Source organism: Oryctolagus cuniculus, chromosome X (assembly GCF_051225735.1).
Source record: "Oryctolagus cuniculus isolate XC-2025 breed Fujian yellow rabbit chromosome X, ASM5122573v1, whole genome shotgun sequence".
NCBI lineage: Eukaryota > Metazoa > Chordata > Mammalia > Lagomorpha > Leporidae > Oryctolagus > Oryctolagus cuniculus.
The window spans coordinates 12,194,020-12,221,245 of NC_142888.1; the positions used below are offsets into that span (position 1 = coordinate 12,194,020).

General features: G+C 42.5%; 1 protein-coding gene across 3 annotated transcripts in view; it reads right to left on the reverse strand.

The window, feature by feature from the left end:
* Window positions 1-657: 657 nt before the first annotated feature.
* LOC149119557 (uncharacterized) overlaps window positions 658-27,226 on the reverse strand; it is a 61,579-nt gene continuing 35,010 nt past the window's right edge. Inside the window, exon 2 of one of the 3 annotated variants that reach the window (XR_016228376.1) lies at window positions 658-2,022. Coding sequence is in view for 1 of the 3 variants with exons in the window: in XM_089324838.1 (XP_089180964.1) it covers window positions 23,345-23,932 (588 nt within the window). In the remaining 2 variants the exon portion in view is untranslated. The other 2 variants (XM_089324838.1, XR_016228377.1) reach the window with 2 other exon arrangements.

Below are 27,226 nucleotides of genomic sequence, written 5' to 3' on the forward strand. Positions count from 1 at the left end.
GGAAGCACCTGGCTTCGTATCAGCACAGCTCCAAACATGTGGCCAATTAGGGAGTGAACCAGCAGATGGAAGACCTATCTCCCTCTCTACCTCTCCTCCTTTCTCTGTGTAAATCTCACTTTCAAATAAATAAATAAATAAATCTTTAAAAAATAGGAGACCAAATTAAATAACAGAAGCACGAATGGGGAAAAGCTGATTTTACTTTTTAAGGTGAATTTCAGCTAATTAAGTGTTTTTAGAGCGCTAGATTTTCTGACATATATTGTATTTTAGAAAATCCCTTATAGGGGGCCAGCGTTGTGCCATAGCAGGTTAAAGCCACTGCCTGCAATGCTGGCATCCCATATGGGCACCGGTTCGAGTCCTGGCTGCTCCATTTCCAATCCAGCTATCTGCTATGGCCTAGGAAAGCAGTGGAAGATGGACCAAGACCTTGGGCCCTTGTGCCACGTGGGACACACGGAGAAAGATCCTGGCTCCTGACTTTGGATCAGCTCAGCTCTAGCCATTACAGTCATTTGGGAGTGAACAAGCGGATGGAAGACCACTCTCTTTCTCCCTCTGCCTTTCCTTCTCCCTCTCCCTCTGGCTCCACCACACTCTGTAACACTGTCTTTCAAGTAAACAAGATAAATATTTAAAAAATTTTTAAAAATCCCATATAGGAGGGTGTTATTGTTTGGGTAAAGATCATCATAACTGCCACTCATTAAAAATGCAGTATTTGCCAGGCATCATGCCAGGTGCTTTCTGTACAGTACATACATCCCAATGCCCCACCCAAATAGGTGGATCTTAGCTTAGGAAGCTGTAACAGAACATCACAGTTCTGTGGCTTCAACGGCATTCATCTCTTGACATGCTGCAGGCAGGGTGCCGGCATACTGGCTCCTGGACAGGACTTCCCCACAGACAGCTGCCTTCTTGCTGTGTCCTCACATGATAGAGAGGCAATAGGAGCATGTGAGTCCATTTTTTTTCTGAGGGCACGAGTTCCATAAAGAAAGCCCCACCTTCTTTACCTCCTTTAACCATATGTGTCTTCCAAAACCCACTCCTCCCAACATCATCACATTGTTATCTAAGAATTCAACATATACATTTTGGAGAGACACAAACATTTCAGTACAACAGGCCTTACCACTCTCAAATGGCAGATGAAGAACATGTAACATTCTCATATTTACAAAGTGGTAAGTAATAGAGCTATTCTACCCATCTGATAGAAATTCATATTCGGCACGTGGTGGTATTCCAGTCCCATCAGCCTGAAGCTGACCTTGGATACCCTTTTTCATTCTCTCGCTTCAGTGGTGTATACAATTTCTGTTAGAGCAACACTGAATTTCTTTGGGTTCCTGGCTCCCGGCTTCACCCTGGCCCAGACAAAGCCTTTGCAGGCATCTGAAGAATGAAACAGCAGATGGAAAATTCTCTCTCTTTCTCTCTCTCTCTCTGCCTGTGAAAGCAAGAAAAAAAAAAGAGGGAGAGAGGAAGGTGTGGGGAGCAGGGTCCGTCTCCCGCAACATGGCAGGGCACCCGGGAGAGAAATAAGTACTGAGACTGTGGACTGAAACTAACTCTATGCGTCTGATCTCCCACCATATGGCGCTGAGAGACAGTAAACAAATCTTACACAGCTGCTTCGTTAATTAGCTGATTCCTGACCCAACCACTGTTTGGAAGAAAGCGGCATGCTCAGCACGCAGGCAGCAGAGCACGGATTGGTGGGAGAGGACTATAAAAGGGGAAGAGAGACAACATGCGGCGCCCCCCCCCCACCCCCCGAGAGAGTCAGTTGGAGAGTTTGCCGGTGCCACTCCTCCACGGAGGCAGGGGAGCAGCAGCAAATCCGGGAAGGACCGGGGAAAGAAAACTGGCCCGGTGTTGTTCCTCCGCGAGTCGGGGAGCGACAAGTGGTTCCGTGACTCGGATATGGACGCAGGGAGAGAAAGCCAGCTGTGGCGGTGACAGAAAGCCAGCCGTGGCAGGGACAGCATCCGGTCCGGTGTCGTTCCTCTGCGAGTGGGGGAGCGACAGGAAGGAAAGTCTTAAAAAATTTCTTTGGACAAACACATAAAACGGATACTGAAAACTGTACCTTTGACTGCCATTCATGTGATCCTAAACTTACTGAAATTATTTCAACTCTCAAAATACATTTTTGGGGCCAGCGCTATGGCGTAGTGGGTAAAGCCTCCGCTGCAGTGCTGGCATCCCATATGGGCGCCAGTTCGAGTTCTGGCTGCTTCACTTCTGATCCAGCTCTCTGCTGTGGCCTGGGAAAGCAGTGGAAGATAGCCCAAGTCCTTGGGCCCCTGCAGCTGCATGGGAGACCAGGAAGAAGCTCCTGGGTCCTGGCTTTGGATCAGTGCAGCTCCAGCCATTGCAGCCAATTGGGGAGTGAAGCAGCAGATGGGAGACCTCTCTGCCTCTCTTTCTCTCTGTGTGTAACTCTGAATTTCAAATAAAGAAATCCTTAAAAAATACATTTTTTATCTTTTGTAAATGGAGTTATTTATTTTACTAGTTACTTATTTTTTAAATTATAATTTATATAGCATAAATTCTTTTATGTAGCCAGGAGGGAACTTCTTTAATTAATGGCAGCAAACTAAGTAAATTTCTAACTCAACAAAATATTTAAAATTATATTAGACACTATAAAATAAGCATTGTGCTGAATATGATGTGAATATAGAATTTATTCTTTTCAGAATCATCCAAAGCATACAGTCTACATTTTATTTATGTAGAAAAAAATGATAGGGCCTGGCACTGTGGCATAGTGGGTGAGGCCACTGCCTACAATGCTGGCATCTGATATGGACACCAGTTATTATCCTGGCTGCTCCACTTCTGGTCCAGTTCCCTGCTAGTGTCCTGGGGGAAGCAGCAGAGGATGGCCCAAGTGTTTGGGACCCTGCTACCCCTGAGGGAGACCTGGAGGAAGTTCCTGGCTCCTGGCTTTGGCCTGGCCAAGTCTCTGCTATTATGGCCATCTAGGGAGTGAACCAGTAGATGGAAGATTCATTCTTTCTCTCTCTTTCTCTCTCTCTCAGAGTGAACCAGTAGATGGAAGATTCATTCTCTCTCTCTCTCTCTCTCTCTCTCTATCTCCCTCTGTACCTCTGACTTCCAAATAAACAAAAAAATGATATTTACGTATTTTTGAAGTAAATTTTTCACCTGATTATTTACTCTGAAAATAAAAAAGCATTAGATTGTAAAGATAATGAAAGGATGAATTATGGTCATCAATCTTTTGACTTTGTTAAGATATTGTAGAAACAGAAATATCATAAAAGATTTCAGTGAAATTTTCTTGGTACTAATAGATCTTAATATGTTGGTGCATGATTTGAACAATCAAGAGATATTAAATGATATGAAAGTTTACTGAAGATATTTGTATTCTTGGCATTCAGTACCACATGAGATATAGTATTAATATTCAATAAACATTTGAAAATAGGAAATATAACTGATGAATAGCATAACATTCAATTATAGGTGGTATTATTTCTTGAATAACACTCTCTCAGAAACTGGCTATTCTTGTATGGTATTTATGTTCACTCTTTTAAATAGAATATCAACTTAATCAGCACATCACATTCTCCTTCCAGGCTAGGTAATACAGAAAAATACCATGTAGAAAAAATGAATACCTTTAAAATTTCACAATATGTATTGACAGAATGTGAAAAATTAACAAGAACCATAAAAAATCATATCTGTGACATTTAAAATACTCTGAAAACTAAATTAACACTTTAAAATCTACAACGTGCAAGAAATAGACATGCAAACTGTTGTGTCAAAACTTTGGCAATGGGGGACCAGCACTGTAGCACAGCGGGTTAAGCCACTGCCTGTGACACCTGCATCCTATATGAGCACTGTTTCCAGTTCCAGCTGCTCCGTTTCCAGAGAAGCTCCCTGCTAATGCACCTGAGGAAAGTAGTGGAAGACAGCTGAAGTGTTTTGGCCCCTGACACTCATGTGGGAGTCCTGGATGGAGTTCCAGGCTCCTGGCTTGGGCTTGGCCCAACCTTGGCAAATGTGGGCACTGGGGAGTAGAAAAGCACATGGAACATCTCTCTCTGTCTCTCCCCACTCCCTCTCTCCATCTCTCTCTCTTACTCTGTCTTTCAAATAAATGAATCTTCCAAGAAATATTTGGTAATGGAAAGCATTTAATAAAAATAAAGGTGATCAAAACCATATGTTTTTTTTTTTTACTATCAAAACTAAAAGAACAAGTAGGAATGACTAAACAGCATGAAGGTTTGTATTATTATTGATATCTCAGGTAATGATAATAATCATAGGTTTATATTTGCTATCATATTAAATATATTTTAGAATTATTTCTTTTAGGACTTTAAGAATAATTATTTTATGAGTTAATATTCCAAATGGAGATACTAACACAGCATTTCTAAACTATATATGTACAAATATATATTAGAATATATCAACAATACACACTTCTGTGTATATGCTTCCACGTATTTGTGTTTATTAACTCATAAACTCTTTATTACCATTGACTTGCTGTTGTACTTCAGGTAAATGAAACTACTTCTCTGAGCCTCAGTTTCCTTACCATGAATCATAGTTACTATCATGCTGGTTTATGATGACTGCATGTGATCAAATAAAAAAGATACTACTCTTCTGATGGCTGTGGCAGAATTCATGCCATATATTCATTAAATCTATGTTCATTTTCCCATTCCTGAGTACACAGGAGGTCTACATTTCTGGACTTCCCACAATACTGTGTTATGGATGAAGGAATGTAGGCAAAAACACGTAAGTGATACATTCCACATTCAAGCTTAGTCCAATGCTACAGGCAAATTTTCTGTTCACTTTTCCTTCCCATGGTAACAATGAATGGCATGTACCTTTGGTGCAGCTGCAAGATCACAGATCCTCCTCAGCCCTGGCAGCCCGTTTCCTTAAGCTACTGTCCACAGTAGTGTTGCTCAAAAAATGCTTTTACAATGAGTTATTGGGGTTAATATTGTGGCAGGATAAATTATCATATCAACTAGTACAGTGGCCACTTCTCAAATTCCATTCCCTTTGTTTTCTTTCTTTTAAATATAAATCAAACCATTTTAATTAAATTACAATTATTTATCACTGGCTGACTTTAAACAATTATCACTAAATAAATAAAAGATACAGGAATATATAAACAACACAAACATTAAAATAAATGTTGATTTCTGTTGTGAATATGGTTGATTAAGACAGCATTCCCATTCTCCTCCAAGAAAGCACTCATCAGGAGAATAGTAATACAAAAACCACCAACTATTTCCTACAAAACTAGGAAGTAAGCGTCAACACATTTCTGTGTGATGTTAAAAGTGGAAATCATGAGAGAGGAAAAGAAAAGCCAAGGCTAGATCACATTATTTTTTTTTAAATTTTTTTAACTTTTATTTAATGAATATAAATTTCCAAAGTACGGCTTATGGATTACAATGGCTTCCCCCCCATACCGTCCCTCCCACCCACAACCCTCCCCTTTCCCACTCCCTCTCCCCTTCCATTCACATCAAGATTCATTTTTGATTATCTTAATATACAGAAGATCAGCTTAGTATACATTAAGTAAGGATTTCAACAGTTTGCTCCCACACAGAAACATAAAGTGAAAAATGATAGATGATTTTTTTTAAATGATGATGAAATCAGATCAGACCTATTGTCATGTTTAATCCCAGTGAGAGTCAAGTTGGGAGTTGATAGTTTCTTTTTTTTTTTTTTTTTTTTACAGAGGATCAGTTTAGTATGCATTAAGTAAAGATTTCAACAGTTTGCACCCCCATAGAAACACAAAGTGAAATATATTGTTTGAGTACTCGTTATAGCATTAAATCTCAATACACAGCACATTAAGGACAGAGATCCTACATGAGGAGTAAGTGCACAGTGACTCCTGTTGTTGACTTTACCAATTGACACTCCTGTCTATGGCATCAGTAATCTCCCTATGCTCCAGTCATGAGTTTCCAAGGCTATGGAAGCCCTCTGAGTTCTCCGATTCTTATCTTGTTTAGACAAGGTCATAGTCAAAGTGGAGGTTCTCTCCTCCCTTCAGAGAAAGGTACCTCCTTCTTTGAAGACCTGTTCTTTCCACTGAGATCTCACTCACAGAGATCTTTTGCCAGAGTGTCTTGGCTTTCCATGCCTGAAATACTCTCATGGGCTTTTCAGCCAGATCTGAATGCCTTTAGGGCTGATTCTGAGACCAGAGTGCTATTTAGGACATCTGCCATTCTATGAGTCTGCTGAGTATCTCACTTCCCATGTTGGATCACTCTCCCCTTTATTTATTCTATCGGTTAGTGTTAGCAGGTACTAAACTTGTTTATGTGCTCCCTTTGACTCTTAGTCCTTTCATTATGATCAATTGTGAACTGAAATTGATCACTTGGAATAGTGAGATGGCATTGGTACATGCCACCTTGATGGGATTAAATTGGAGTCCCCTGGTATGTTTCTAACTCTACCATTTGGGGCAAGTCAGCTTGAGCATGTCCCAAATTATATATCTCTTCCCTCTCTTATTCCTACTCTTATGTTTCACAGGGATCACATTTCAGTTAAATTTCAACACTTAAGAATAATTGTGTATTAATTACAGAATTAAACCAGTCATATTAAGTAGAACAGACAAAAAAACTACTAAGAGGGATAATGTATTAAGTTGTTCATTAACAGTCAGGGCTATGCTGATCAAGTCACCGTTTCCCATAGTGTCCATTCCACTTCAACAGGTTTCCTTTTTGGTGTTCAGTCAGTTGTCACCGATCAGGGAGAACATATGGTAATTGTCCCTTTGGGATTGGCTTATTTCACTCAGCATGATGTGTTCCAGATTCCTCCATTTTTTTCCAAATGACTGGATTTCGTTGTTTCTTACTGCGGTATAGTATTCTAAAGAGTACATACCCCATAATTTCTTTATCCAGTCTACCGTTGATGGGCATTTAGGTTGGTTCCAGGTCTTAGCTATTGTGAATTGAGCTGCAATAAACATTAGGGTGCAGACCGCTTTTTTGTTTGCCAATTTAAATTCCTTTGGGTAAATTCCAAGGAGTGGGATGGCTGGGTCGAACGGTAGGGTTATCTTCAGGTTTCTGAGGAATCTCCAGACTGACTTCCATAGTGGCTTGACCAGTTTGCATTCCCACCAACAGTGGGTTAGTGTCCATTTTTCCACACATCCTCGCCAGCATCTGTTGTTGGTAGATTTCTGAATGTGAGCCATTCTAACCGGGGTGAGGTGGAACCTCATTGTGGTTTTGATTTGCATTTCCCTGATTGCTAATGACCTTGAACATTTTTTCATGTGCCTGTTGGCCATTTGGATTTCCTCTTTTGAAAAATGTCTATTGAGGTCCTTGGCCCATCTCTTAATTGGGTTGTTGGTTTTGTTTTTGTGGAGTTTCTTGATCTCTTTGTAGATTCTGGTTATTAACCCTTTATCTGTTGCATAGTTTGCAAATATTTTTTCCCATTCTGTCGGTTGTCTCTTCACTCTCCTGACTGTTTCTTTTGCAGTACAGAAACTTCTCAATTTGATGCAATCCCAATAGTTGATTTTGGCTTTGACTGCCTGTGCCTCCCGGGTCTTTTCCAGAAATTCTTTGCCTGTGCCAATATCTTGAAGGGTTTCTCCAATGTTCTCTAATAACTTGATGGTGTCAGGTCGTAGATTTAGGTCTTTAATCCATGTTGAGTGGATTTTTGTGTAAGGTGTAAGGTAGGGGTCTTGCTTCATGATTCTGCACGTGGATATCCAATTTTCCCAGCACCATTTATTGAATAGACTGTCCTTGCTCCAGGAATTAGTTTTAGATCCTTGATCAAATATAAGTTGGCTATAGATGTTTGGGTTGATTTCTGGTGTTTCAATTCTGTTCCATTGGTCTATCCATCTGTTTCTGTACCAGTACCATGCTGTTTTGATTACAACTGCCCTGGGTATGTCCTGAAATCTGGTATTGTGATGCCTCCGGCTTTGTTTTTGTTGTACGAGATTGCTTTAGCTATTCGAGGTCTCTTGTGCCTCCATATTAATTTCAGCACCAATTTTTCCAGATCTGAGAAGAAGGTCTTCGGTATCTTGATTGGTATTGCATTGAATTTATAAATTGCTTTTGTGAGAATGGACATTTTGATGATATTGATTCTTCCAATCCATGAGCATGGAAGATTTTTCCATTTCTTGGTATCCTCTTCTATTTCTTTCTTTAAGGTTTTGTAATTTTCATCGTAGAGATCTTTAACGTCCTTGGTTAAGTTTATTCCAAGGTATTTGATTGTTTTTGTAGCTATTGTGAATGGGATTGATCTTAGAAGTTCTTCCTCAGCCATGGCATTGTCTGTGTATACAAAGGCTGTTGATTTTTGTGCATTGATTTTATACCCTGCTACTTTGCCAAAATCTTCTATGAGTTCCAATAGTCTCTTAGTAGAGTTCTTTGGGTCCCCTAAATAAAGAATCATGTCATCTGCAAAGAGGGATAGTTTGAGTTCTTCCTTCCCAATTTGTATCCCTTTAATTTCTTTTTCTTGTCTAATAGCTCTGGCTAGAACCTCCAGAACTATATTGAATAGCAGTGGTGAGAGTGGGCATCCCTGTCTGGTCCCAGATCTCAGTGGAAATGCTTCCAACTTTTCCCCATTCAATAGGATGTTGGCTGTGGGTTTTTCATAGATTGCTTTGATTATATTGAGGAATGTTCCTTCCAAACCCAGTTTGCTTAGAGTTTTCATCATGAACGGGTGTTGTATTTTATCAAATGCTTTCTCGGCATCTATTGAGATAATCATATGGTTTTTCTTCTGCAGTCTGTTAATGTGGTGTATCACATTGATTGTCTTGCACACATTAAACCATCCCTGCATACCAGGGATAAATCCCACTTGGTCTGGGTGGATGATCTTTCTGATGTGTTGTTACATTCTATTGGCGAGAATTTTATTGAGGATTTTTGCATCTATGTTCATCAGGGATATTGGTCTGTAATTCTCTTTCAGTGCTGCATCTTTTTCCGGCTTAGGAATTAAGGTGATGCTGGCTTCATAGAAAGAATTTGGGAGGATTCCCTCTTCTTCGATTGTTCTGAATAGTTTGAGAAGAATTGGAGTTAGTTCTTCTTTAAATGTCTGGTAGAATTCAGCAGTGAATCCATCTGGTCCTGGGCTTTTCTTTGTTGGGAGGGCCTTTATTACTGTTTCAATTTCTGTCTCAGTTATGGGTCTGTTTAGGTTTTCGATGTCTTCCTGGTTCAATTTAGGTAGGTTGCATGTGTCCAGGAATCTATCCATTTCTGATAGGTTTCCCTGTTTGCTGGCATACAAGTCCTTGTAGTAATTTCTGATGATTCTTTTTATTTCTGTGGTGTCTGTTGTTACGTTTCCTTTTTCAACTCTGATTTTATTGATTTGGGTCTTTTCTCTTCTTTTTTTAGTTAGTTGGGCCAATGGGGTGTCAATTTTGTTTATTTTTTCAAAACACCAGCTTCTCGTTTGGCTGATTTTTTGGAATGTTTTTCTTGATTCAATCCTGTTGATTTCTTCTCTGATTTTAATTATTTCTCTTCTCCTACTAGATTTGGGTCTGGTTTGCTGTAGGTTTTCTAGATCCTTGAGGTGAATAGAAAGCTCATCTATTTGGTGCCTTTCCAATTTCTTGATGTAGGCACCTATTGATATAAACTTTCCTCTTAACACTGCTTTTGCTGCATCCCATAAGTTTTGGTATGTTGTGCTGTTATCCTCATTTACTTCCAGAAAGTTTTTGATTTCTCTTTTGATTTCTTCTATGACCCATTGTTCATTCAGGAGCATGTTGTTCAATCTCCATGTGTTTGCATATGCTCTAGGGATTCCTGAGTTGTTCATTTCCAACTTCATTCCTTTATGGTCTGAGAAGCTGCATGGTATGATTCTAATTCTTTTGAATTTGCTGAGACTTGCTTTATGGCCTAGTATGTGGTCAATCCTAGAGAAGGTTCCATGTACTGCTGAGAAGAATGTAAAATCTTTAGCTGTAGGATTGAAAGTTCTGTATATATCTGTTAGATCCATTTGGGCTATAGTGTCGTTTAAATCTACTGTATCCTTGTTGATCTTCTGTCCTATTGATCTGTCTATTTCTGAGAGTGGAGTATTGAAGTCCCCCAGTACTATTGTATTGGGGTCTAAGTCTCCCTTTAAGTCCGTTAACAAATCTTTTAGATAAACTGGTGCCCTGTAGTTAGGTGCATATACATTGATAATTGTTATATCTTCCTGTTGAATTGATCCCTTAATCATTATGTAGTGTCCCTCTTTGTCTCTCTTAACGGTTTTTGTGGTAAAGTTTATGGTGTCTGATATTAAGATGGCTATGCCTGCTCTTTTTTCATTTCTGTTGGCATGGTATATCTTTTTCCAGCCTTTCACTTTCAGTCTGTATGGATCTTTGTTGGAAAGATGTGTTTCTTGTAAGCAGCAAATAGATGGGTTTTGTTCCTTAACCCAATCAGCCAAACGGTGTCTTTTAACTGGACAGTTCAGGCCATTCACGTTCAATGTGACTAATGATAAGTGGTAACTTTGCCCTGCCATTTGCCAAAGATAAGTTCTAATATATGCTTTGAATTCCCTGTGATCTTTTGCTGTGAGCTTTCCTTCCTTGGTTTCCTTCCTTTACCTTCTTTCATATTGATGACCGTGTTTCTGTGTTTCTGTGTGTAACACATCTTTAAGCATCTTTTGCAGGGCTGGACGAGAGGCAACAAATTCTTTCAATTTCTGTTTGTTATGAAAAGTCTTTATTTCACCTTCATTCACAAATGATAGCTTTGCAGGATATAATATTCTGGGCTGGCAGTTGTTCTCTCTTAGTACCTGGGCTATATCTCGCCATTCCCTCCTAGCTTGTAGAGTTTCTGATGAGAAGTCAGCTGTGAGTCTGATTGGAGATCCTCTGAGAGTAATCTGACGTTTCTCTCTTGCACATTTTAGGATCTTTTCTTTATGTTTCACTGTGGAGAGTTTAATTACAACGTGTCGTGGTGAGGATCTCTTTTGGTCGTGTTTATTAGGGGTTCTGTGAGCTTCCTGTACTAGGATTTCTCTGTCCTTCTCCAAACCTGGGAAATTTTCTGCTAATATCTCACTAAAAAGGCCTTCTAATCCTTTCTCCCTCTCCATGCCTTCAGGAACTCCTAGAACCCGAATGTTGGGTTTTTTAATAGTATCCTGAAGATTCCCGACAATATGTTTTAGGTTTCCAATTTCCTCGTCTTTTCTTTGGTCTGACTGTATCCTTTCCTGTTCTCTGTCTTCTAAGTCCGATATTCTCTCTTCTGCTTCTCCCATTCTGTTTGTAAGGCTCTCTATTGTGTTTTTCATTTGATCTATTGAATTCTTCACTTCAGTCACTATCCCAGTTTCCTGTTGTACTAGTTGTTTCGTTTCATTTTGATTCCTCCTTAATATTTCATTTTCACGAGAGAGATTTTCTATCTTGTCCATTAAGGATTTCTGTAGTTCAAGAATTTGTTTTTGAGAACTTCTTAATGTTCTTATCAATTTTTTGAGATCTGCTTCTTGCATTTCTTCTATGTCATCATCCTCATAATCTTGAATTGGGGTGTCTTTTTCATTTGAGGGCTTCATGGTGACTTCCTTGTTTTTATTACCTTGGTTTTTGCGTTTGTTATTTGTCATATTGGAGATATTTGGTTTCTTCACTGTGGTGCTTTTTCTTGTTATACTATGACTCTAGATTAAGTGGACTATCTGTTTTTGATGGAGCCTTAGGGCTTGAGATGGGTGTGGCCTGAGAGCTCTGTTTGGTGTGCCAAAGGTGACACTCCCAGGTTAGGCATGGTAAACCTCTCTCTCTCTCTCTCTCTCTCTTTTTTTGATTCAAAAGGGAAGTTATTCTGCACAGCTGAATGAAGTTGGAGGTAGTTAACAGGCAAATGATATACCCACAGGAGCCAGAGATCGGAAGCTCTTTCCCAAGGACCACACAGGGAATCTGTTCAGCCCTCAGAGTGGGCTCAAAGTCTCCTTCAGTTTCCCACAGGGTTGCCAAAGTTACAGAATTGTAGCGTCTCTGGAGAGTGCTCACGTGAATTCCGTGAGTTCTCTCCCCCACCATCTCTTTTTTCACAGTCTCAGTTCAGTAGCACCACAAATTTACAAGGTCCTAATCTCCTGTTAATTCGCCCCGCCCAGAGTCAGGTTTTTCTGCTAGGCTCAGGGCCGGTGCAGACCTGAGGTCGCTCTGCTTATGACGTATGTCCAAGATGGCGCCTGCTCTTTGTCTTGCTCGCCCTTGAGAGGTGAGCGGAGAGAGAGAAACCCGTGTCTGTACCAGTCACCTTTTTTTTTCCCTCTCTCTCTCTTCCAGTTAGCTTGGTGAAGTCCCCCCCCCCCCCCGGGGATCGTTCCCTCTAGTCTCCTCTCTCCGCTTGCCTGCCGGTGTCTCGGGTTATTGAGGTTCAGCTCACCTCGCATTCCAGCGCTGGTGTGTTGAGTCTGCCGCTGGTGTCCCGAACTGTGGGCTCCCACGCTCTCCACGCAGGTCCGCTCCCCTTCCAGCGCCGATGTGTGGACTCAGAGCCCTGGACGTCCCAAGTCTCTCCACTGTTGTCTGTGTGGCACACACTCTCCTTCGAGCACTTGCGCGCAGACCCTGCAGCTTGCGCAGCTCAGTCCCACGGCTTGGCTTCCGCGGCTCAGTCCCGCAGCTGGGTCCTGCGGCTCGGCTTTCGCGCGGTGGGCGACCTTGTTCTCCCAGTAGGTCCTCCGATTCACGACTACTGGATCCAGAAGAGTTTCCTCTGCAATATTTTTCTGGTTCTTTTTTCTGAGGCTACTGTAACTCCCCTTTTATTAAACTAAATTTTCCCGGACTATTGGTGCGCGCCCTCACTATTCCGCCATCTTGGCTCCGCCCCGCTAGATCACATTATTAAAACCAACTGTGGGGCCGGCACTGTGGCGTAGCAGGTAAGGCTGCCGCCTTCAGTGCTGGCATCCCATATGGGCGCCAGTTCTAGTCCCAGCTGCTCCACTTTTGATCCAGCTCTCTGCTGTAAGTAGAAGATGGCCCAGGTCCTTGGGCCCCTGCACCTGCGTGGGATACCCGGAGGAAGCTCCTGGCTCCTGGCTTCAGATTAGCGCAACTCTGGCTGTTGTGGTCATCTGGGGAGTGAACCAGTGGATGGAAGAACTCTCTCTAACTCTGCCTCTCTGTAACTCTGCCTTTCAAATAAATAAATAAATCTTAAAAAAAAAAAAAAAACGCAACTGCAACACATCTCAGAAAGTACAAAGCTATACATCTTTAAATATATATGGGGTCCTCAGAAAGTTCATGGAGCATGAGTATTATGAAATAACTATACATGAATTTCTAAAAAGTTTTGCAAAACAAATCCCTTTTTGTTACTCCCATTGTCCACAAAGGTTTTGAAGGACTCTCCTACTTCCTGGAGGGTTAGAACATAGTATGAGGTGAAAAAGTAGTATTATCTATTTGAAAAATTATGTGTGTAAATGTGTGCTTGTAGAGAGGAGTTAGGCAAGAGGGGGTTTGCGTTGTCTGTGTGTGAGCCAGGTGGCAGTACAATTATGCAAATGGATCTGCTGCACGCACACACACACACACATATAAATATACAGTCAATCCAGTTTTCTTAGCTACAATGGAATCCATGAAAAATATGCAGAGACCTCTTGCTAAGAAGTGGAAAAAGAAGGGCCTTCCTATTGTGAAATCTGCTTTTTGTATAACCTCTCTAGTTTGATTTTCCAATTACAGGGGCCTCTTGCAAGTAGCCAGTTCAGGAAAATTTTTCAAAAGTTATCATTAAAAATAAACTAACACAAGAGTTATAATAGGGGTCAGCACTGTTGCGTAGTGGGCTAGGCCTCCGTCTGCGGCACCAACATCCCGTATGTGTGTGGGTTCATGTCCCAGCTGCTCCTCTTCCAATCCAGCTCCCTGCTTATGGTATCGGAAAAGCAGTAGAAGGTGGTTCGAGTGCTTGGGCCCCTGCACCCAAATGGGACAGCTGGAAGAAGCTTCTGGCTCTTGGCTTTGAATCGGTCCAGCTCTGGCTGTTGTGGCCATTTGGGAAGTGAACCAGTGGATGGAAGACCTTTTTCTCTGTCTCTGCCTGTCTGTAACTCTCTCAAATAAATAAATAAAATATTTTTAAAATTTTTTTAAAGTTATAGTAAACTATTAAATATGAAATCAAGAGATTCACCACTAATCAACACACCAAAAATATCCACTAGAACATGTTGCCATAGAGAAGAAACTGACTATGACCAAATATTTTGTAATCAAAGTTTATGCAAATTCAGCCTTCATTTTTAATGTCAGATGTTACTTTTTAAAAGATTTTTTAAAATATTTGAATGGAAGAGTTATGGGGGGAGGGAGATACTTTCCATCACTAGTTCACACCCCCAAAATATTCATGACAATCAGTACTTGGCCAGGCTGAAGCCAGGAGTCCGGAACTCCATCCTGGTCTCCCTCATGGATACGGAGTATGGGAGGCCCAACTACTTGTGTCATATTCTGCAGCATGTCCAGGCACATCAGTATGAAGCTGGATCACAAAGAGTAGCCAGGATGTGAACTGATTTTTAATGGATGTCATAGCTGTTTCTTCAGGCACCAGCACACCGGGTTCTAGTCCCGGTCAGGGTGCCGGATTCTGTCCCGGTTGCCCCTCTTCCAGGCCAGCTCTCTGCTGTGGCCCAGGAGTGCAGTGGAGGATGGCCCGGGTCCTTGGGCCCTGCACCCGCATGGGAGACCAGGAGAGGCACCTGGCTCCAGGCTTCGGATCAGCACGATGTGCCAGCCGCAGCGGCCATTGGGGAGTGAACCAACGGAAAAAGGGAAGACCTTTCTCTCTCTCTCTCTCTCTCTCTCTCTCACTGTCTACTCTGTCAAAAAAAAAAAAAAAACTAAGAATTTTAGTATTTTCGAACAAACTGAAACTTTTTACTCTAGAATAAGACAACATGGTAATTGGATCAGAATGTTCATGGCAACGTGAAAGAAATACACAGTAAAATGATAATACTGAGGAAAAAGTAAAAAGTGGAATGCATGATGGTGAATTCTTTGTTTGCCTTATCTCTTTCAGTATTTCTTTAGTGTGAATAAAAGTTATCAAATGTATTTTGCTTAAGAATGGCAGCTACTTTTGTCCTAGTTCACTGCATGTCTCCTATTCTATTGTATTAAGAAAAAACTCTGACTAGAGGATTGTTTTTCCTAAGTTTGTCATAATATGAAATGTGGTAATCAGAAGGAGTTCACCAAAAACATTTTTTTAAAAAGCTGCAAAAAATTCAGGGGCTTCCAAATAAGTAATTTTTCTGCAATACTTTTAAGACATCTGACAATACTGGTTATCATTACATCATTAGGAAAATAAAAGATAATACCATGTAAAAAAAAAAGTATATATTTCCATGTTTATATATTTCAATGTTTCCTAATCAGCATGGCATCTACTTTATATGAAGAACATACACTCCAGGATTCTTCCAAGACAGGGCTTAGCAAGATCACTGCAAAGAAATGCTTGCAAATGTCTCAGTTTTGCAGTCTATGGGCAGAGCTGGGACTAGGCTCCTGGTCCGGTTTGGTCTAGAGCCCGCACTACTCCAGTCCTCTCAGACTGAGACAGACCTTGTATCTTGTAATTCATTTTTCTTCTCACTGCCTCAAAATGTACCTCAAAGGATAAAACAGACCGTGTATCCAAACCACTGTTTTGGAACACAGAGCTGCAGTACCGATCATGTTGAGTAAATGAGTGGTAGGAATGAAGAAAAGAGAAAGTAACATGTGAAATGTCAGATAACAACAAAGATCAAGAGCTCACAGTATCATTCTGCTCTACTCCTTTACTATCCAAAGTGAATCCATGGAAAGTTAGATCATATGCTAATTCTGGCTGGTACAGCAGAGGAACAGATCAGTGTGTTTTATCTGACAGCCCTTGTACAAGCACACTTTATACTGAACTGAAACAGCCAGAGGCCACTTCATTAAAAGTGCATTTTAGTAATTAGGTTATCTCGAGTACAATTCGTCAATCTCTAAGGGAGGTCTCGATGTTTGGTGGAGATTAAATGAATGAAAACAGAGGTGGAGTAGTTCGCATGTAAAGGCACATGGGACAGTGCTTTCTGGTCCTTGATACAAATTCTGGGACCTCTGACTTGCATTCAGCTGGGGGAGACACTCCACTCTAAATTAACATTAACATGGTTTTATTTGCTAAATATCACTTCATTTTCTCCCAAGGTGTTGTCTGTTTTCTGACATCTCATGGATTTAACAGAATCTCAGAATGATTGGTAGTATTGTCTGGTATCATGATAATATATCATTCCTTACTGACCACTGTTTTTGGAGCTTTACAAACATTATTCCAACTGTTCTACATGATCAGGCTTTGAAGAACATACAAGTTTATCATGTTACCCAGACTGTTAAGTGACAGAGCTGTAACTGGACCCTTGGTCTGAATTAAACTAAATCCTACACTCTTCCAATCCTTCTACCCTGAGACAAACATTCTGTCTCTTTATTACCTTTTCTTGTTGCAATTCTAAAATGCATTTCCAGCAATAAAAAGGACCCTCGTCTTAGTATCTTTTGTACTGCTGTAACAAAATATCTAAGGCTGGGTGACCTATACAGTTGCCTGGTGTTTCTCATTGCTAAGGCACACAAACAGCAAGGTGCCGGCATCCTGGCAAGGATCCCCTAGCTGCATCACGACATGGAGAAGTACAAAGGCAAACAACTCTGTGCACAAGGGGCCAAGGCAGATGGGGCCTTGCTTTCTAACAATGTGCTCTTGTGAGAGCCCATCCCATTACACTAGCCCTGAAGCACTCTCCTGAGACAGTGTTAATCCATTCATGAGGAGGGACCCCCACCATGATCTAATTATGTCCCACCAGGTCCCACCTCTTAAAGGTTCCCACCTCAACACTGCCACACTTGGGACCAAGCTTCCAACTTTGTGCACATAAGCCATATCCAAACTATAGCAAATCTTTCACAGTTACTACAATCAGTCATAATACAGGAAGCATCTGTGTGAATAAGCCACAATTTTGGGTCTGTTTGTGGAGTTCAGTCATGTTGCATCTTATGGCCCCTTGCCACAGGATTCCTTGAAAGCTGACCATGCCCAGGAACTGGCTTTTATTCAACTCCAGTTCACTTTGCAGTACAGTGCCCTTCCCTGGGTCTTCCCCAGGGTGAATTCCTGTCCATTTCTGAAACAGGACTTTTTCAGTGCCACTTCCTCTCACAGATGCCCCCTGTCGTCAGCAGGAGGGCAGCTCAAAATCACCTTCTTTCCCCCTGAAAGAGGATTCCAATTACTTTTTATTCATTTTCCTAAACATAGCCACTCCCTGGTGGTGACAGCCTCTTCCATGAACCATAAAGCTCGGACCACCTGGGTGTCTCCACGACACTCATAAACTATCCAAATGAGTAGGAGAGTAGAATCAGAATTGGCAACAATATTTTTGATTGAGAGTTATATGCTGTAGGTAGATAATGTGTCAACAACCAAGTTTTTGCAAAGTTTTCATGGCAGTTTTATTGGAAATTTGTCCATGGAAAAATATCCCAATGGTGGGCTTAACCAGGTTTTGAATATTCAAAGCCACTCTCATAAATTGGAGATAAGGAAAAATCACAAAAAAAAAATCACTGTAGTGTAGTGTAGCTATTGAGTCTGATTTTTTGGACTCTTCCCCCGGGGAGGCCCTCTAAAAAAAGAAAAAATGGCTTCTTGGAAGACGCACTAATAGAAAGGATAGAAATGATTTACAATCTTTCAGATACCTCTTATCTCAGTATGTACACCAGAGGAAAATAGTGATTTTTTTCCTGTGACGAGTGGTACCTATAGAAGTATCCTGTAAGTTCAGGCATGCTTAGGTTTTCAAGATTTACCATTCTCACCCTACTTACACCTCGGAATTTATTTCTAAGATGGTAATGAGTGAAGAAGGTAGGAAGCCTTCCCTCACCGTGATTCTACAGGGTTCTTTAGAAAATTTGATGTGATCCTGTATTGCAAAACACTTATCACACAGTAGACTCTTGAAAAAAAATCAAGGCATGTTCAACCTTCCTAGAGACAACATCAAGTATGGAGATGATTGTTTTCATAACATTTTCTAACAGATTTTCCTTTATTGAACACTTAATATGTAACAGCTTATAGGAGAGACTTCAAGTGCTCATCTACATAGTATCTTGGACAATATCTCCTTTGGCATGTTAGGAGGCAGTATGATCTAGTTAACTTGTAATTAGGAAGGATTCTGTGACAATCCTTGCCAATAAAATATATGAAGAGGAGCAATATAGGTTATTCAAATAGTTCATGTGTAATAAAATGAGAAATGAAGGGTATTCTCTGTCTTGAATTCAACATTATGTGATATTAATATATCTACTCCTGCAAAAAAGGGAAAAAATACCATTAGAAGTATGGGGGGTGGGGTGGGACACCTGGTTTTATACTTGGATGGAACTAGGAAGCCCCATGTGGGAGCTCTGTAATTCTTTCTCTGTGCTGCTTCTTCCTTGCCAATATTTGGTCCTGTGAATTTGGTCATAATCTGGCCCACATCCTCATCTCCTCAACAACAGAAGGTGGTCAGTTTCACCTGAATTACTCCACCCTGCAATGCTGTGTCACAGCAGCAAGCTGAGGCAATTATAGACAGACAGTGTTGGTTCTTAATGTCTCAGGAATCAATGCCTTTCATTGCTTGATGTCCAATATGCTGAAAATTATTATCTATATTTTATCATTTCCATCTGTTTTTCAGTTGTTTCAGGCAGATGGTTAAATCTAACTCCCGTTATTTTACCTTCCCCAGAGACACAAATATCATAGTCTAATCACTGTTACATGTAAACCATAAGCCAATCAGCACTTGAAATAAATCAGAGTAAAAACTTAAATGAAAAGACTGTGGTACACATACACAAATATATATGTAGGAGTGTATGTTTGTGTGTGTGTGTATATATATATATATATATACACATATATTCATATATACACATTAACATGTAAGTAGGAGAGTATAAGCCAGCAGAGAAAATAATCAAGAATGTTTCTCTTCCACTTCTGGAAATTTATATGATTTTTCAATTTTATTATTATTTTAATATTTTCTAACACTGTTCAAATGTATATTATCTTTATGTCTGTAAAATAAAATGAACATTCAAACTATAAGCGGATACTTAATTAGTCAGAACTTTCTAAAGACACAGAACTAATTAGTGATACACACACACAAACACCCACACATCTATTTTTAGAGCAGTGGCCTTTGCAAAGTGATTAAGTGATAACTAATGATATTAGCCCCCTTCAGAAAGGGTTCACAGAGAGCTCTCTCTGTGTACTGTAAGAACACAGTTAAAAGAAGATCATCTATGAACCAGGAAGCAGGCCCTCACCAGACATCAACTCTTTGAGAGCTTTGACTTAGATGTTCTAGCCTCCAGAAGTATAAGAAATAATTTTGCTGCATAGAAGCCACCTGGTCTATGATATTCTGGTATAGGAATAGAACTAACATTCTCTCTCCCTCCCTCCCTCCCCCTCCTTCTCTCTCTCCCATTGACTTTGAGTCTGGCCTGGAGGGTTGGCAGGGGGCAAGAAAACAACTTAAGCCTGTGAGGTGCTCCCCTGGCCTCTATATCACTGGCACCTGTATTCAAACTGCCCAGGCAGAACACCAACAGGCAGCTGGCTCTGGAAATGCCTCAGCTCTCTCTGTGGATGAAGCGGCCTCCTGGGGCTGAGAGTAGATCCCCTGCTACCTGTGATTTTAAGAGCCCTGCATTTTATGACTGAGGAAATTATCTGACTGCATGATAGGGCATGAGGTATAGCTGAGTCTCTGGGCAATCACTGTGTCTGGACTGGAGGAGCTCAGATTTCGTTAGGTGCCTGGGATGGGTCATTGCAGAGGGTTCCGTACTCACATCAAGATCCACATGGATCCTTTGTGTGGTTCTTACAAATCCATGGATGGGGTATGTAGCAACTGTGGGCTCACCTGGGCATTGATTACCTTAGCAGAGAGGAGGTGAAGCAGTGATCATACTAGCCAAAGGAAAGGGATCATACCTTTACCCCTGCTGACAACAGAGGAGATCTAGCACACCCTACATGGGTGTCACTCTGTACTCTTGTACCATACCCAAACACTGCTAGGAGCTCCCTGGTGACCCCAGCACATGCCTCTATATACCCACTGAGGGAACAGTCAGTCACTCCAGTAAGCCAGAGGCATAGTTCAAAGATAAAAGCCATCAGAGGAGAAACACAAAACCCAAAAAATAGCTCCACAAATGCTTAAAAATAAATATAAAAACACAAGAAACATGAAGAAGGAAGAAAATATGACTCCCCAAAAGGAACACAACACTTTAATATTAGCATGTGAAGAAAAGGAGATTGATGAAATGCCTGTAAAGGGATTCAAAAAATGATCATTAGGATTACTCGGAAGAAACAAGAAACAAGTTTACGAGTTAAAGAAGTCCATACATGACATGTATAAAAATTTTTTCCATGAGATAGATATTGAAAAGAAATCAAAATGAAATATTAGAAATAAACAACATGTCACATAAAAATACAATGGAAAGCCTTTACAACAGACTTGATGAGGCAGAAGACAGAATATCCAAGATAAAAGTCAAAGCTTTACAAATATCTCAGTCCAAAAAATTTAGAAAAATTAAAAACAATTTTTGAGATTTATGGGATACTATCAAATGACCCAACACATGGGTCCTAGGTGCTCCTGAAGATGTGGAGGGGGAGAATGGATTAGAAAGCCTATTCAGTGAATTAATAACAGAAAATTCCCTTATTTGGAGAAAGAAAGGGACATCCAAGTACAGGAGGCACACCGAACTGCTAATAGATAAAGCCAGAAAAGATCTTAACTATGACATATTGTAGCCAAACTTTCAACAATAAAATGTAAAGAAAATATTCTAAAATGTTCATGAGAGAAATTCCAGATTATATTCAGATTGACAGTTGAACAGAAACCCTAGAGGTTGGAGAGAATGGATAGACACAGTTCAAGTCTTAGAAAAAAAAATGCTTTAAAGATTTATTTATTTATTTGAAAGTCAGAATTACACAGAGAGGAGGGGCAGAGAGAGGGAGAGAGAGAAGGAAAGAGAGAGAGAGAGAGAGAGAGAGGGAGGTTGGTCAGTCTTCATCTGCTGGTTCACTCCCCAATTGGCTGCAATGGCCAGAGCTGCACCGATCCAAAATCAGGAGCCAGGAGCTTCTTCCAGGTGTCAAATGCAGGTGCAGGGGCCCAAGGACCTGGGCCATCCTCCACTGCCACATCCAGGCCAGAGCAGAGAGCTGGATCGGAAGTGGAGCAGCCAGGTCTCAAACCGGCGCCCATATAGCATGCTGGTGCTTCAGGCCAGGACATTAACCAACTGCGCCACAGCGCCAGTCCCAAAGAAGAAAAAAACTTTCAACCCAGAATATTATACCCTAAAAAGCTCTCATTTATCAATGAAGGTAAAGACCTTTAATAACACAAAGAAATGGAACGATTTTGTCACCATTATCCATCCTCAAAAACGATGCTTAAGGATGTGCTATACACAGAAACACAGAAAGAAAGTCATCATTATCAAAGAATGTGAAGGTAGAAAATCTCCCAGTAAAAGTACAAAGGAAATCCAAGATAAACAACAAGAATATTTATGGGGAAATGCCAGGGCTAAGCCGTTACTTACAGATAACAACCTTGAATGTAAATAGCCTGCATTCCCCAATGAAAATATACAGACTGGCTGAACTGATTAAAAAACAAGATCCATCTATTTGTAACATGCAAGACACACACATCACCAACAAAGATACATACAAACTAAAAGTTGAAGGAGGGAAAAACACATTCCAAGATAATAAAAACTAAAAAAGAGCCAGAGCAGCCATCCAGAAATAAGACAAAAAAGACTTTAAAACAAAAACTGTTAAGAGACAAAGAAAGGAAATTATATAATGATTAAGGGATCAATTCTGCAGGGTCTTAGTCCACCCGTACAAGGATGGACTGGGTCCGAGGAAAGGTGAGTGTGCCACTCGCCCGTTCCCCAGCCTCCTGATCCCGGAGACAATCAGACACAGCGGGGAGTCAAGTCTAGCAAGAACTCGTTTATTTCACATGTAACAGAGCCTTTTATAGCACAAAACTGCAGAGTCATTGGGGCAGGGCTAAGGACCAACCAATCACTTAAACGGTCATTTTACGGGGCGATTTTCATAGGACTAGCCATATGTCTACACACTTGTTACTAGTTTTGTTACCTCCCCTGATGTTGCATGGCCAATTAGCTTTGGTGGTAAACAACTTTGGATTTCACCCACCTTACTTCCTCTGGGCACCATCTTTGAATTGCTTCATGTAAGTAATTTCCCCACATATTCCCCCTTTTTTGTTTTTAGCTGATCACCCACCTTGTTTGAGTTTCAAGCATGCCCACCTTGTTTGAAGTTCGGGCATACAGACACCTCCATTAGGAAGTACGTCCCGTCTACATGGAAGGTTTTTTTTTTATTAATTTTGTCATAATGTCCTGCACTTCCCGGAATGGTCCCCCCTTTTTTGTTTTATTAAAAAATGAAGCTCCTAAAACAACCCCTGTGGCACCCAAACCTATGAGTATGGTTACAGTACGTGGGGGATGAGGGTCACTAGCGCAGGAATCGTTGTAAACCAATAACCCTATCGAAATACAAGGTGTGAGTCCTGAGCCCTGCATAACCAAAACATACCTCCCTTCTGGGGTGCCACCCATAGGCCCAAAGTCTCATTAACAATTTGACATCCATTCCATATTTTTTCCTGAGACCCTTTTGACTAATCCAATGACCCATCCCCGTAGTCTCACACACCCATTGAGATAGGGGTTGGTCCCCCCTTTTTGTTTCCTTTAGGCCAGCCTCTTGGCCAGGCTGCCAGTGCTAGGCTCCTCGATGTGGAGAAGGAGCCGTAGCACACACAGATCACATTGTAGGGCATGCTGAAGTCCTGTGTGGGGCAGGCTCACCAGCAGCAGTTCCGTGTATAGTCTCACGAAGTAGCTGGACTGAGGATGGACAGGCTGACATAGAAGCCATGATTGGGGTCTGGAGTGTACTCAGTCCACTTGAGCAGGGTCCACTCAAACTGGATGGAGACTTTGGTGACTGAGCTGGCAGGCAGCTGAATGAGCATCTCCAGGAAGTGGGGCTGCAGGCGGTCCTGGGCAGGTTGGTCTCCTTGCCCTTGGACATGATGGTGAGCATGTGCAGGCAGACCAGGGCACAGTGTCCAGCAGCAGCACGGGGAAGGCGCTGTACGGGTGGGTGTTGTATAGCAGAGTGCTCAACCCTCTCCCAGCCCGTGCAGCAGGAGGGCCGGGAACAGGGATCCTCGGGGCGCCATCTTCTTTGCCCTTCTCGCAGGGCCCACTGGAGAGGAGGCCGCCGGCATCATGGTCGGTAGCCTGGTCCCTCTCCGTCTGGTTCCCAACGGTCCTCTTGCTGGGGGGCTGTGGCAGCCGCATGAGCTGCTCTAGGATCCACTCCTCCTCCTCCCGCGACAGCAGTTTGTTCATGGCCGGCCTTGGCATCACGGCGGCATCACGGCGGCAGCTGTGCAGACGTTCTAGCTCACTGTCCCGCTCCTCCAGCGCCTGCAGGCTGTGGATGAAGTCCTCCTGCAGGCGCTGCAGCCGGCCCTGCGCCTCCTGGAGCCGGGCGCACTTCATGTTGACTTGGTGCCGCCTGGTCCGGGGGCTGGAGCCGCCACCGCTGCGCGCCCTGCCGGGTCCCTCCCTGTGCCGCCATCCTTGGGACACCTGCCGACTGGCTCCGCAGGCCCTGGCTCAGGTTAGTTCATGGGCTTGGCTCCGCGCAGCTCCGCTCCACGCAGCTCGGGCGGGGGCGCCTGGGGGCAGTTGCGCGTGGGGAGCCCCAGGGCCTGGCCTGGCCGTGCCATGGCCGTGCTCATGCCCCACAGATTCCCCCTTTTTGTTTTAAAAGCAGACCCACCTCTTGCGAAGTTCGGGTCTTTGGGCACCTTTTTTATAAGGTACACCCATTTGGCACCTCTTTTCCTGAGGTTCACCTAGAATATAGGGGAGTCTTTAGGGTTGAGCTTGTTGTAGTGGCCACAGAGCGCCATAGTTTGTTTAATATGCAGGGCCCAAGGGTACAGATTCCTTTAACACCTAGGGCCTCATAGAAGGGAGGTCTATGTCAGCCCACCAGATTTGGGGGACATTATGTGTGGTGCTGTTGAGGATCTCTCCATTGCTGGCACTGGTCACTAGTCAGGTCAACCACTGAGGTTGAGGTGGGTTTCTCTGGGCCACCATCTGAGCCAAGAGGGTTGGAATGCCCATCAGTCGAGGTACCTCCATCTGAAATGGTTAAGGAACATAAAAGCTTCTCAAGGGCTGGGAGCCCTTGGGGATGCTTAGTAGTTACTTTTTTGGTCCTTTTTCCTCTGAAAATGAGCTGTGACCACCATAATTGTTTCCTCTCCTTGTTGGTCATTCTGGTTTTGGGCATCTTCCTGTATAGAGGAAACAGGCAGAAACTTAAGGTTTCTGGCTGGAAGCCAGATTGGGGCTGTCTCCCCTATGGGGAAGATGCATCCAAACCCTCTGCCTATGGTGATTAAGGGGTCTGGTCCTCTCCATTGTTGCGTTAGAGGGTCCTTCCATTTAACCTGAACCTGGGGCCTGGGGTTTAATTGGCCCCAGTGTCTTTGGAATTTTGATTCAATTGACCCCTTGGGAAAATTTAAAATATTGATAGTGAACAAAGCCATTTGTAATTGGATATGGGGGCCACTTCCCCCTTTTTGTTTTAAAAGCTGTTCTTTTAGGCATCGATGATTTCATTCTACAATTGCCTGGCCCTGAGGGTTGTAAGGTATTCCTGTGATGTGTTTAATATGCCATCTGCTAAAAAAGTCGGACATTGCTTTGCTAATAAAGCAAGGTCCATTATCCGTTTTAACCTGTGCTGGCAGGCCTAGAGTGGCAAAGCATTGAAGGAAATGTGTATGTGCCGTGGCCCAACAAGCTCCTGAATAAGTATCAATGGAAACAAAAACATATTTAAGCTTGCCAAAGGCTGAAAAATGGGTGACATCAGTTTGCCAGAGAGTGTTGGGTTTGAGGCCTTTAGGATTTACTCCCTGTGTCTGTAATGGGGGCACCTTCAGGAAGGGTTGACACGTTTTGCAAGTGTGGACGATTTTTTGAGGTCCCATACAGGGACTTGGGGGAACCTGTATTGTAGGCCCCTCCAATTGATATGGGTTAAGTCATGTAGTTGAGTGGCTTCCTGTAAAGTTAATGCTTGTGGGCCGGTGGCTAGTCGATCAGCCCAATTATTTCCAACAGACAGAAACCCAGGGAGCTTTGAGTGTCCCCTCAAGTGCTGGACATGAATGGGAGCCCCCCGTCCCTCTGATTAACCTTTGAGGGTAACCATAAGGGGGGAAATAGGGTTACTGTCTAGTCTAATATGTGCTTGGGGGACATGGGGCAGCAGGTTAACCATATATAGGCTATCAGAATATAAGTTACAGGACCCTTGAATGTCCTGAAGAACCATAATTACAGCAAGCATTTCTTTATATTATGCTGACCCTTGGCAGGGTTGGAACCTTTGGTGGCTTGGGGTTTCCTGTTGACCCTCGAAGGCAGCATATGCAGAGCCTGCTTGGCCCCCATCGGTGAAAACATGAGGGGCATGGAGGATGGATTTGGAAGAGAATAAAGAAGGCATTTTTAAGGGAAGTCGCCATAGCATGACGGTCCATTTGGATGGCCCATAATGGCAATCGATGTGTCCCAAAAACCCCTCGAGGGAAAGGGCAAGACGGGCATTTGCCCTGGTAAGCCATTCAACATCTGACATCCGAAAGGGGAAAACAATGGAATGAGGGTCAGAGCCATAGTGCCTCTGAGCCTGAGTTCTGCCCTTAATTATAGCATCAGCAAGCTGATCAGCCTTAGAGTACACCCGAGGTGTGCCCCCCAAGGGGGTGTGAATCCACTCCATTGATTCCCCTTCCTGAGTCAAGACTGCAGAAATCAGGGTAATCCACACAAACAGCCACAGAGAGAAGGGCTTATTAGCAGAGTACCTTTTTAAAGAAACTTTGTCTAGGGCCTCTTGAAACTGTAGAAATATCACCTGATGGCTATCTGTAAGGATAATATTATCTTGTGGCATTTTATTTTTTAGCAATGTGAACAAGGGCACAAGACTATCCTTGGGGATGGGTACCCAGGGCAGTAGCCAATTAATTTCCCCTAAAAGACTTTGAAGTTGAGTTAGGGTCATGAAAGTTGGAATATCCAACAGAGGTTTAAGGGGGCTAACTTGGGTTAGAGTTAAATGGGAACCAAGCACCTTAAAAGGGGGTACCCTCTGAATCTTACTAGGAGCCACCGTAAATCCTCCCTCCGTGAGTGTTGTAAGGATCTGGGTTAAAAGGCTCTCCAGGAGGGCAGGATCCTTGTGTCCAAGGATGATGTCATCCATATAGGCATAGGCAAGGGAAACATCTGAACTTAATATGGGCTCCAAGAGCGTGGCCAGGTACTGTTGGCAGAACGCTGGATTATTAGCCATCCCGTGTGGTAATACTGTCCACTTATAACGTTGATCAGGTCGAGAAAAATTAAGTGAGGGGATGGAAAAGGCAAATTTTTCGCAGTCGTCTGGGTGTAATGGGATAGAAAAGAAACAATCCTTAATATCTATTACAGCCAGGGTATACTCTGAGGGTATGGCGGGGGTCCAGGGCATGCCTCTCAAGGGGGTGCCCACCAATTCCATCCTTTCATTTATTTTACGAAGGTCCTGAAGCATGCACCAGGCCCCGGATGCCTTTTGGATAACAAACACTGGCATATTCCAGGGGCTCATGGAAGGACGTAAGTGTCCAAGGGTCATTTGTTCCTCCACCAGAAGGCGGAGCGCCACGAGTTTAGGTTGAGTTAGTGGCCACTGCTCCACCCAGACGGGATTTCCTGGCC